General features: G+C 36.9%; 1 protein-coding gene across 1 annotated transcript in view; it reads left to right on the forward strand.

Moving 5' to 3' along the window:
* LOC116506152 (neurexin-3-beta-like) overlaps nt 1-6,894 on the forward strand; it is a 503,635-nt gene extending 496,741 nt beyond the window's left edge. The window contains exon 9 of the mRNA XM_032213810.1: nt 3,365-6,894. Within this exon, the coding sequence (XP_032069701.1) occupies nt 3,365-4,290 (926 nt within the window). The 3' untranslated portion in view covers nt 4,291-6,894. The remainder of the gene's footprint in view (nt 1-3,364) is intronic.
* Nucleotides 6,895-13,529: the final 6,635 nt, after the last annotated feature.

Consider the following 13,529-nt stretch of genomic DNA (forward strand, 5'->3'; position numbering starts at 1 on the left):
CCTGTATTAAAAAGGGAAATTGGATAAGCTTCTATAGACATAGAGAATTCTTTTGGATCCTTAACCAAAGCATAATATATGGAGAGCTTAGACATGTAAGTTAGCTGGATGACTTTAGGCCAGTCACTCTCTCTCTCAGCCTAACCCGCAACACAGTGTTCTTCTGGAGAAAATTGGAGGAGGAAAGAGTATTAGATAAGTTCACAAACTTGAGTTACTACAAAGTAGTAAAGGCAGGATTAAAAAATAAATAATAAATTAAAAGAAAAAATATTCAATTTAATATTTCCTAGCATCACTTTGCTCTTTGTTTCCTTGTCCTGAATTCCTCTCAGTCCTTTGAGGAAGTCCAGGCAGGAAGCCAAAAACATGAGTACAGGGTACAGTAACAGAATTTTGCAAGTCTGAAAGCATTTTTCCTGCTCCCCTCCCTTTACTTTCTAGAGACTAGGGAATCTCTTTTGAGACACGTTCTCAAGGGTAACCCTTCCCTCCTTTGGAGTCAGATTTTATATATCAGACCATTTTATAAGCTGTGACTATTCTTCCTGTTTCCCAAGGTTATTGTAGTCCATTATAGTCCCCCCAGCCATCATGGAAATCTCTTGAACTTGCCCCTGCTTTTGCTGCTATGACGTTACCAAATTTTATAAAATTCTTTGTAGAAATTATTTCTATACATTAGTACAACTCCAATATTCTCCCCCACTATGCCAACCTAAATTATTATGAAACTGGCCTCTCTTTTGCCTATCAAGCTAGTTCTCTGATTACAAGCATTAATGATAAGATAAAGAAAAAAACAGCTATTAATAATATAGCAAAACTGGAATGAAATGAACAGTTAAAATGAAAATTTTGATTTTTAGATCAGAATCTTATAGTAATCTTGTGATTAGAAAGAGATACATCCCTGCACCTTATTGCAAAACAGCCAAGATTTCCAAACTCTATTCTCCGTCTAAAAAAGAAGTTTTCTTTTCCACCAGTCTTGGGTAGGTGACATTTCAGGCTGTGCACTAAATCCTTTATAAAAATCAGAAAGTTTCATAACAAAGGCACTTCAGATGCTTTAGACAAGCAATTAAGAACTCACAATCTTAAAACTTCAATCCTAAATCACAGATGGCATAATTAAGGAGAGATAAATGCCATTATATAATGCTGGCTAAACTGCATTCTCAATAGACCTTGAATAATGCTCAGGAACTTTCAGGAGTCAAAACCTTGCTTGATTCCATGCTAACCTTCACCAACAATGCCTGTATATAAATCTGAGGATCTCAACAAGTGAGGGTACTAAGTTGACTTTTTCTGGCTCTGGAACCTAAGGAGGCCTAGAATTGATTAGTACATAGGGTGGGAAACTCCCAAGGCTGTAGACTAGACTGAAAAGTTGAAAAATATTCCAGCAAACAATAGCAAGTCCCTTTGTAGTGCTATATAGAACATGATAAAACTACATGGATAGATTAATGAATTCACCAGTAGTGAAGCTCAAATGAAAGAAAATGACTTTTTGGCAAACTCAGAAAGTTTGTCAATTCTTAACAATGGGCAGCAATAAAAATCAAAAAGAGATAATAATAGGTTGAAACAATAGCAGTGATTAAATAAAATAATTGCTCAGTATAGGAAGATTTAAACAAGAACCTCCATTGTTAAGAACTAAGCTTTTCCAGCAGTTCCAAAATATGCTTCTTTGCATATGATTACTGCATTTTCAGCCAGAAAATATACATTCTCTTCAGAAACAATACCATTTATTTTATAGACTCTTTCTAGTTGGATTTAAATATTTTGAACTAGGAGGGCTCAGTTATTTACTGAGTGACATACTGGGTATATCTCCTTCTCTCTCCAAGAATAATGTTATGTAAATTATATCTTTACTGCACACCCAACCAATTAAGGTTACTGAGAACTTAGTGCCTTTGAATCAGTGGAGCAAGTTAATAGAGAATAGCTTAACATACATTTGTTTCAGTTATATTTTATTGATGATGCTAGGTTGGGGTATACCAATTTATATTGGTTACAAGTATTTCAAATTAAGATTTCCTTGCTTCGTCAAAGGTTTTGCAGAACATCTAACACATCTGGTAATCACCACATAAGATTTTTCAGATCAATCCCCTTATAACCCACACAAGAATCTGCCAGGGCATTTTTATCATTCCCTGAAAACTCCTTTTTCCTTTTTTTTAAAGTCTATCTGACTTAAATCCATTTTCTAGAATTTCTCAAGCTATTTCATAAAAGTGTGATCAGACAATTGAATTCTTTTAATTTTTTTAGGATGCAGTTCATTCTGGAGATTTACATTCATTTGAAGTATATAGGTATTGCAGATTATTTTTCTGTCGCTGTTAAGGATCATTCCTGCACCTTTACTCTTCTTCTAACAATTTAAGAGTACACATATTATTTTCTTCAACAAGAATATCCAACAAATTCTAGGCAGTCCTGATTCTGAAAGTAGTAGCAGTGATGATAGAAGAATTTCCATTTGGCTAAATAGGGCATTCTGAAATGGATGTAACCTTCCAGGTTCTTGGGAGATATGAATGGACATTTTGTCTGGCTAATTGCAGTCATTTGGATTATACACTGATCTTAAAGTGCACCTGATTGGTATCTTTTTGCTTGCTTCTTCCCTTGATCAATTCTAAATTTTTAAAAGTGAAATAGTATTTTAATGGTCTGAGGTATGATATAGTTAACCTTTAAACAGCTTGGAAGTTAACAAGGCTCAGTTCATATTCGGATTGGTATCTTTTGGGACTCCAAAGGCTGTTGGATAGACAAGAAAATCAACAGATGTCCCACAAAAGGCCAATATCAAGCTTCTTCTGTAATGCTACTAATAAATTGCACAGATATGTTCATGAAGTCTCCAAGAAGTTAGCATAAGTGGAGGGAGATTTTACTTATAAAATATTTCATTATGAATTAAAACGAAAGGGTGAACATATTTCTAACTAACTAGCTATTATAATGAAACATGCATTTACTGAAAAGTCTTCGAATATTATATTGAACAGAAGAAATGTATGATGTTAGAATTCGGCAAGTCAATCTTCAACAACCAAATTAAATACATTCTGTTTTTGAAAAGTTGAAAGAGGAGGGAAACTGCATCCAAATATTGGTGGAGGGGAGTAGATTTACCAAAATGTAAAGCCCAGTTGAGAGAGATAAGAGCTTAAAAACTGCTATTTTCATGCAGCTGCCCACATAGAGGTGATATAGTTAACTTTAAAATAGCTTGGAAGTTAGTTTTGTGACAGTTGAGGTGAATATCACATCTTGCATTGCATTCAAGATGAACTAACTTTTTCCTTTTTTCTTTTCTTCTGTCCAGGAGGTGAATTAGTTATCCCACTTCTTGTAGAAGACCCTTTAGATATCCCTCCTATTACTACTCGTGCACCTTTCATTACACTCCCCACTACCTTCCGTCCCCTCCTCACCATTATTGAGACCACCAAAGATTCCCTGTCCATGACCTCTGAGGCGGGGTTACCTTGCTTGTCGGACCAAGGCAGCGATGGTTGTGATGATGATGGCTTGGTGATATCTGGGTATGGCTCAGGGGAAACTTTTGACTCTAACCTACCCCCTACTGATGATGAAGATTTTTACACCACCTTCTCCTTGGTAACAGATAAAAGTCTTTCCACTTCAATCTTCGAAGGTGGCTACAAAGCACACGCACCCAAGTGGGAAGCCAAGGACTTTAGACCTAACAAAGTCTCCGAAACTGGTAGGACTACTATCACAGCTTTGTCCCCTGAGCTGATCCGCTCCACAGCTTCGTCCTCGACTGGGATGGTGCCCAAATTGCCAGCTGGCAACATGAATAACCGTGACCTCAAACCCCAGCCTGATATAGTCTTGCTTCCGTTGCCCACTGCCTATGAGCTAGACAGCACAAAACTGAAGAGCCCGCTAATAACTTCCCCCATGTTCCGTAATGTGCCCACAGCAAACCCCACGGAGCCAGGAATCAGACGGGTTCCGGGGGCCTCAGAGGTGGTCCGTGAGTCGAGCAGCACAACGGGAATGGTCGTCGGCATTGTAGCTGCTGCTGCCCTCTGCATCCTGATCCTCCTGTATGCCATGTACAAGTACAGGAACAGGGACGAAGGGTCCTATCAGGTGGATGAGACGCGTAACTACATCAGCAACTCAGCCCAGAGCAATGGCACGCTCATGAAGGAGAAGCAGCAGAGTTCAAAGAGCGGCCACAAGAAACAGAAAAACAAAGACAAAGAATATTATGTGTAAAAACAAAACAAAAAAAAATAATATTTATATATAAATATATAAATATTGAATGAGCTATAACTGAACCAAAACTGTTGCAGCCAACGAGATTGGGAGAAACCGTCTGCGGTTTGAGACCAATGTTGAGCATAAACATTTCAGTCGTTGACTGTTAAGTTTTCAAATCACTGCTTGGAGTCCCCAAACTCTGCCCTCCTGTATTATAAAGCACATATAGTGTTCAGAAGAAGGCCTCCCCAGCATATCCATGTTGGCAGACTTAAAAGCCTTCCGAGTTCCTCCTCAGCTGAACTGTTCTGCAAGGGCAGAAAACTTCACGGCTTACTTGTTTCGTATCTCCAAGTGAGTCTTTAATGATGTTCACAATCTTTGACTGTACTCTATTTTTTTCAGTTTATTATTTTAAAAAATAACAAAAAAATAGAAAAAGAAAAAAAGTGGAAATGTTAGAAACAAAACAGAACAACTGATCTGGCCATGTCCAGCCTGAGTATCATTTTTCAAGATGTGAGGGGGAAAGAAATAGTAATACTACTAATAAAAAATGGTTTGGGGTTTTCATTATATTTTTTGTCTGAGTTTTTTTCATTTTCTGTGAGAGGTTTTGGGAGAATGAGCCAGGACATAAGTCAAGAAGAAATCTTGGGGAAAATATACTAAATAAAGACTGTTGCCATATATGAACTCAAGTTCTATCCACAGTGTTTGCTCTACATATCAGGTTGTGTTGTCTCTTGAATCTGTTGTCTGCAGTAAGTTGTTAACATAAAAAAAAAAGATGAGGAAGAGGCAGTGATGGTGATCATGCAGAAAATGATGGTCATTGAAAATTGGACAACCCCAGATACTGGCTCTAGTTATTTCTAAGTAAAGTCATAAGAGGATAACAGTTTCTTCTTTGACTAGAAGCCCCTAACCATGTCTGACTACCATTTGCTCAACTATGGGGCAAAAACAACAAAATCAAAATCAAACCAAAAGTAGTTATTTTCAATTGAGTAGTCCAAGCAAAAATAAGGGAGCCATTGTCTGGTTCTTTGGCTGAGGACACTGTATGAATGCAAAGAGTAGTGATCAACTGAATAAAGTGTTTAGAAAGATTATGGAGTTTGTCTTGTGACAAAACAACATGTCACACAAGCCAAAAAATGTCACAGAGGAATTCAAAATAGGGATTATGCTTTTAAAAAAACAAAACCATGATGGTATGTTTCATATGTAACAATTTAATTTTGTAGATTGACATTTCTGATTCGCTGTCCTTCCATTTGCCCTATGCTCCCTATCCCTTGACTTTTATATGAAAGAAGATAAATTTAAAAAGTCCTTATGACACACAGAAAAAATAAAGGAGCTTATTAATAGTATAATATATATATAAATAAATAAATATAAATATATATATATATATACAGACACAGATATATTTATCATGGTATGTTTGATGGGATGACTGGAACAGAAATGCTGTTAAACTCTTAATATAGAATGAGACTGTTGTAAAGAAAAAATGTTTTTACAAAACAGCAAAAATCTAAACTTTAAAAATGTGAACAGAGTGTGCATTTTAACCTTGTCACAGTTACCTGTGTCAAAAAGAAAAACAATTTTCAAATAAGAATAATTTTTTGTTTACATATTTTACTACAATTTTTTTTGGCTGGTGTAATTTCTAGATGGGTACCCTAATGTACATAAAATGCTCTGAGATTTCATTGAGTTGTTGATTATATTCAGTGTACTTAATTGTCGGATTGTTTCTTTTCTTTCTTTTTTTAATCTCTTCCATTTTTTTAAAGAGCAACTTGCTGTACAGTAAAAAATAATCAACTGGTGTTTTCTGGCCACAAATATCATGTGCAAAAAATAACAATAATAAATAAAATCAAACAAGAAAGACAGCAAGATTGATAGAAACAGGGAAAAAACATAACTTAGAGGACTCTGGCAAATAAAAAAAAATGTACAATTTTCCTGTGTACAGATGAAATCTAATCAGCTGTTTAGGTTTAGAAATCTACTCTTGCTGGTGTTTATAAGTCGCATGAATCTTTGAAGACGTGTTATCTAATGCACACACGCACATGGGAACAATAAAAAGAAGGCAGCCTTCTCATATGCTTTGAGAAGAGGCTTACCTGGCTAACAAATATTTTTGGTGTGTGTGAGGTTTGTTTTGTTTTCTTTGGTTTAATTTTTATTTTATTTTTTTACACTACAACAGAGAAAGAAAGAGAGAAAGAGAAAGACTGGTTTTTAAAAGATGTGAAAGAATGATTTTCAACAGCCTCACTGGCCAAACATATATGGAGTTGATTATATCTTGATGTCTGTAAAAGATTGCTGCTGTTCTTGGAGTCTTGTGAAATGATTTTCTGCTTTTTTCTTTTTCTTTAGGAAAACCCACTTTTTTTCTTCTTTCTGTTTGTTTGGGACAGATTTTGGGGAACATGTGCATTTCTGTCTGGACGCTTCTCTCATTTCACTATTATTTTCTGAACAGACCTGTGAAGATTTTTGTTAACGTTATTGTGCCGTTATCTCTCACTTTTGTTTCCTTTCTTGTCTCCATCCTTTTCTTTTCCCCCAGTTCTTTTCTTTTCATAATTGCCTTTTTGTTCAAGAATATGCTTAGCAATAAAATGTTCTTCCCAAAGCCCTGTTGTTGCTGTGACTTTCTGTCCAAAGAGATAAGGGATTTTCCTTTTTCTTAAGAGATTTGGGTTATAAGAACACTTCAGCTAATTTAACAAGTTTGTTCTGCAAAAGAGCTTATGGGAGAAAAAGATGCAGGATTGTCACATTTTCAATCTCACAACAAACCTTAGAATAAATTAGTCAGTGAGTTTCCTGGGTTAATGACTTTAATTTTATACTCTAAACCAGAGGTCCCCAAACCCCAGACTGCGGCCCACCACCGGGCCAAAGCCTATTTGGAACTGGGTCTCGCAAACGGGAAGTCCATATGCACACATACGAATGAGCTTGATTTGCGTAAGCGGTAGGCCAGAACTCATGCACATGCGTGCACAGCTCAACTTGTGTAAGTTGAGCTGCATGCACATGTGTGTTGGTACCAGCCTTCTGATCATGTTGAAGTTGAGCAGCAGGGGCACAGGCATACTGGGCCAGTTCTCCCCTCCCTTCCTGGGCCACTAAGGCACAAAGGTTAGGAATCATTGTTCTAAACCAATGCATCACACTTTTACTCATATTGTTGGGTTATGAACAATATCTGGTTCTCAGATACTAATTTACTACTATTTGATAAAAACTAGGAGGTTTTGTTAATTTGCTCATTTATTGATTGTTTGGATGTGCAAATTTACCAATCAGTTTTCTAAGCATCATTAAAAAAAAATCCACAGAATAAAAATCCATAAGATATTTAAACTCCAGTAAAAAAAAAAACCAAAGACAGAAAGAAAAAGAAAAATCAGCACAATAAAAGTAGTCTTTTTAAAAACTAATTTATCAAATTTAGGTACCGCCCTATCTCATTCTTAGAATTTAAAGAAAATGTTGATAAAATATAAGAATACATGATATAATATTGATGCAATGCATCTATTCATCCATCCTAAAAAAGAAAGCTGTTTAACTGATTACAAGAAGAGAGACTTTAAAAACCTCTATATTGAAGGCTTAGTATTGAAAGCAAATTGAAAAACCATACACTTAAAGAAAATATACAGTACACGTGAAGATCCTGAAAATGATTTTGGGGTAAATGGAAGGATGGTGCCATGTTCCTAATCTGTTACTTTTTTTATAGCCCTTTGAATCAAGGCAAATAAGGCCAAGCCAGCAGTCTTGATAACATTGCCAAAATCATCATTCAGTTGTTGTCAGCTCTGTTTTGGGCCATTCTAGGAATGACCAAAGTAGTCATCAAAAGATCAGGAAGTGCTTCAACCAATATTCAGAAAGGAGGAATGAGGATTACCAGCCTAAATTGGTAAAAGCCACATCAGCCTTTTTCAGCTGATCAATGACTGTGATTGAGTTTTCAAAGTTGTTTTGAAAGAGGTGAAATTGATTCTTCATTGGAGTGCAATGCAGTTGCTTCAGAAATAATTTGAATGCTGCTCATCTAGTCTGAATAACTTTTTAACAGTGATAGTTTTTTTCTTGTATGGGTCAACTCTTAGAGCTTCCTTCAGTCTATTCCAGTAGCCAGGCATAGCCTCATCTTCTTGCAAAAAAAAGAAAAGAAAAGAAAAGTAGGCTGCATGTCCTACTGATGAAATTGCCTATTTCACATGGGTGCTAAATTTGCATGGGAAAAGGAGGCTCACAGGAAGAACTCCATAGGACCACAAAATGAAGATGCCACATAGAAGGAAATGCCATTACTCTAAACAGCACCAAGTTTGCATCCTGAAGGTCCCAGTCTAAGTCTTTCCTCTTCCCTGCAAATCTAGGATCATTGTAAATTATTTAGTTTGGAAGTCATGAATAAAATAACCTAATATGGTTTAAGGGGGTTTATTAGCAATAAAAGGAAAGTATGATTCAATCAGATGCAGTTTCGTTACATTTTTCTTAATATTTTGATGCTCTTCTCCTTGAAAGATTGATTTATAATTACTGAGTGGGCAACAAGCTCACTAGCACCCAATTTTTCTCTGCTTTTAATAACACTATTGGAATTGTTCCATTCTATACGCCTCACTACTGAGAGTGAAAGAGCTTTTTTCCATATAAGGTGCAAAAAAAAATGGATCTTGTTGTGAGTGGATTTTAGATTCTTGCTCCCAGATGCTCTCCAGAGAAATTAATGCCTACAGAACTCAGCTTTGGATAGCCTTCTTCTTTCCTGGAAAATATATATATTAGCTCACTTTTGAAAATGTGGGGCGGCTGAGATCCTTGGTTTTTCCCACCAGAGCTCATATTAACACACCATTATTCTTTTCATAGCAGTTTCTGGAATTCATCATGTTTTCATTCTGGGGAGCATTGCAAAAAGAGAGATGGCTGTCTGGATCATGCATGCATTTTTTCCATCTAATACCACCCAGCAGCACAGCAACATGAATCTTGCTGTGAACTTGGAAAAGAGCCTTTACTTTTGAGTGATATGCTGGAGAAATTTGCTGAACTTCTCACGGCTAAAGTGCTGAGTGTATCTTAGTTACAATGTGGCCAGGTAGTATGTAAATTGGTTGCTTGTCTGATTCCCCAGTTACCTCTTAGCTATATGAATTTACTTGGCTTTATACTTGCACTCAGCACATGCAGCCGTGGGAGACATTGAGTAATGGAATAATTGTCAGGGCAAATAATGACAAGAACAAGAATAACAATAAGAACCCTGCCTTCGTTGCATTTTATAGGAACAAAACTGGTCAAAACCTCCCTAAAATTTTTAAACCTAAAGAAGTAAAATACTGTGAAGTAAAAAAAAGAAAAGAAAGTTGTTTTGAGGAGGAGAAAATTTTCAGGAACATGGAAGATGGATTTCTGCAGGATTTCTGCTTGATTTAATCAAGCTCAAGATTCAAGAGAAAAAGAGAGTGTGTTGTACGTACTAATATTGGAAGAAGACCTTATACTCTCTTCCTTTCCCACTCAATTTGTATTTTAAATTGTTCTCCATTTTTTGGGAAAAGGCCATGAATTGAACTAGGGCTATCATATCTAAGTTGTAAGAGTTGGATCACCACTAGATAGCAGTAAAGACATGCATAAAACTCTAATTCTTTGCTGCCACTTTCTGGCTGTCTGGATTTTTCCAGTCTAAATCTGGTAGCACATATAGAACAGGAATTCTGTTGCTTGGGTTTTTTTATTTGTTTGTTTTGTTGTTGTTGTTCTTTCTGCTGCACATACACCAAAATGTGAAAAACAAAGTGCATAAGCACTTTGCTTTCACCATTAGTGCAGTCCAGTGAAAGCTATTGGAAGCCAGGAAAAATTGGAAAAAGTACATAGAATTAATTTCCATAGCGGCAATCTATCTGCAAGGCTGTCCCAAAGGTGCTTTTTCAAAAGGCAACTGGACTTTCTTGTTTTTCTTTGAAGATGTTTAGTTTCTCATCCAAGAAGATTCTTCAGTTCTGACTGGATGGTGGGGAATGGAAAGATTTATATTCCTTGCAGACTAGCTGGTCATTTGCATTCTTTTAGAAAGTCTTTGAGGACACTTGAGGATTTGTCTGAGTCCTCAGAGTCACTTGAGTAGTGCAAATTGGTCTGGAGCCTTCTTGGAACTCCTGTTGTGGAGTTATGCTTTCTGTAGGATGTTTTCTGCTTTGTGTCTCTTCATCCCAAAGTGCATACCTAAATGTCTAGGGCGATTCTTATCATCCAGATCATGGTTGCCCCAAAGGTGCTTTTTCAAGAGCGGCTGGATTTTTTTTGTTTTTCTTTTGAAGAAAAATTGCAAACTACAGGAACCATTTGCACTTCAGTTTGAGATGCAAGACAACACAGACTCATCCCCAACAGTCTGCACCTGTGTATTCAACAATGAAGAGACACCAGGCAGAAAACATCCTGCAGAAAGAACAAGTCCACCACGTAGTCCTTTCAGCAGTTCCAAGAAGGTTCCACAACCATTTGCACTATTCTGGTGACCATGAGGATGCAGGAAAATCTCTAAGTGCCCTCAATGACTCTCTAAAAGAATGCAAAAGACCAACTATTTTCAAGCAATATAAATCCTTCCCAGTGCTGGGTTTCCAATTTTTTTTACTACTGGTTTGCTCATGTGGCAGCCTCCTGGCGCCGCCACTACCAATTTGCCCAATCCAGGCCAAACCGGAGAAACTCACCTTTGATCCTTCCATTCCCCACCATCCAGTCAGAGCTGAAGAAGCTTCTTGGATGAAAAGCAAAACATCTTCAAAGAAAAACAAGAAAGTATAGTTGGCTCTTGAAAAAGCACCTTGGGGACAACCATGACCTGGATGACTGAGAATCTCCATAGACATCTGAAAGGCTGTGGATTTCCAATATTATGTTGGATTTCACTTTCCATATTACTCCAGCCAGACATGTCTTCAAATTACAGCATCAATGTGAATCAATTAATATAAAAGAGGTTTGCACTTTCAAATAAAACTATTTCCAACTAATCATTCATCTTGTACAAGGAAACTCAGTCTCAGGTCTTGCCAATAGAAAAACCTGATTCTAAAAGGCGAATTTACTGAATGCCAACCTATGGACTAAATCCCCAGATGAATCTCAGGACTGACTGTCTGTTCACAAGATCTGTTATGGTAACATCAGTCAAGGTCTCATTTATTTGCTCATCCTGATATCATCTTGATATGTATAATAATATCCTTCTTCTGCCACTGTAAGAACAAGCAGATCAATTCCTATGAAACAGAACACATGGATATAAATCTGATTCCAGTTACAGTAATATTTGAAATCTATTGAAGATTATCTCAATTATTCAAGGCATTCAGGTCTCTTAGAATTAGAGAACAGAGAGAACAGGATGAGGCGGTAAGAGTGCTATAATATGTCATGAAAAGGCAAGAATACCAGCTGTGAATGTTTATAGATTTTTAAACAAATCACTTCAATGAATAATTGCTCATCAGGGATAGCAGTTCTGTTTCCTGTTCAATTAGTTTTCTGTTTGGGGATCTTTCCAAAATGAAGGCTGATATTAAACAGCAAAATCTATTCTCCCAAGCTCTGTTTCCTCATTTTGTTTGCATGCAGGTGGAGCCCAGGTCTCCATAAATTTTCAAAGTGAGACTCCCATACGTAATTCCTCCTATGAGCCAAATCAATTAGGTTTAATTCAGGCAATTCAAGGTGTGAATTTATTTTCTGCTACAAATGCCAAGAAATATATTATCAACAGTTTACTATAGTTATAACATCCCTAAAGTTATTTGAAGCAGTTAAGTTTACATCATGAATTAATTATATTTACATTCACCCATAGAAAAGTAAAATATTTTTAAATGAAAAATGTAGTTTTAGCCTTTCAGGGCATGTGTGTGTGTGTGTGTGTGTTGTGTGTGTGTGTTACAACTGGAATAACCTTAGAAAGAATATTCTTCCTGTAGTGATGGCGAACCTATGGCATGTGTGCCTCAAGTGGCACATGGAGTGATGTTGCCTGGCATGCATGGCATCACCCATTCCTCTCCTGGGTTTCTGGTGCGCATGCGCATGTGGCGATCAGCTGGCATTTGTGCATGCAGCAGTGGTCTTCTATTTTCCATGCATGCCGGCCAGCTGATTGGCCTGTGTACATGTATGCCAGTAACTGGATGACTTGTTGGCTGGCGGAAGCTCATTTTCTGGTTTGTGCATGCCCCCTGGCATTTCCTCTTCCTGTTCGGGGCCCAGATGAGCATGCATGCACATGCAGAGTGCTCCTTTTTTAGCACTCGGTGGCATGTGCATGCTTCCTTTTCAGCACTTGATGCCGAAAAGGTTCACCATCACTGCTATAGAGGTTAAATCATCAGACTAGATACCAGAGACCGAGTTCTAATTTTGCCCTAGGCATGAAAACCAGCTTGGTGACTGGGCCAATTACTCTCTCTCCTTTCCCTCAACAGGATTGTCATTGTGGGGAAAATAGAAAGAGGAAGCTGTACTGGAAATATTCACCACCTTGAGTTATTTGTAATAATAATAAAGGCAAGAAATAAATCATATAAATAAATAATAAATCAATGGTACAGGCCCTTTACCATCTCTGTATAACATTGCTTTTACATTTTGTTTGTTTGTTTGTTTGTTTATTCCGTGTAAATGTGTATGTGCATATTTGTGCATAACTCTTCATTTATCTACTGCTATATTCTAACAGAAATCTACAAAATTTGCAAAAGTTCTCCTCACGGTAAATAATTCAGCAGACACAAGAGGTATGGTGAGGAACAGTTATTATTAATAAAGCATTAAAATAATCCATATCTTGGAAATCCAAGACTGGGAAAATGTGGTCTTACTTGAATTATAACTACTTCATTGCAATTCATTTCTATCAAAAGAAGCAGGATGCCCATCCTGTATTATCAAGGACATTTTTATAGAGTGTGAAATACAGAAGCAAATATCTCTTCAAAAGTCATTTCATACTCCCAACCTTCCTTCTTTTATTGATTTCATTTGTTCAGTAGCTTAGAATTTTTACAAGACGTAATTAGAAGAGAAGAGATAATGAGAAAGGCTTTGTTTTACAGTGCACACACGCAAGTATGCATGCATGTGTGCGCGCACGTGCGCGTGCACACACACCCACACACACACAC

The sequence above is a fragment of the Thamnophis elegans genome, chromosome 1, assembly GCF_009769535.1.
Source record: "Thamnophis elegans isolate rThaEle1 chromosome 1, rThaEle1.pri, whole genome shotgun sequence".
Classification (NCBI taxonomy): domain Eukaryota; kingdom Metazoa; phylum Chordata; class Lepidosauria; order Squamata; family Colubridae; genus Thamnophis; species Thamnophis elegans.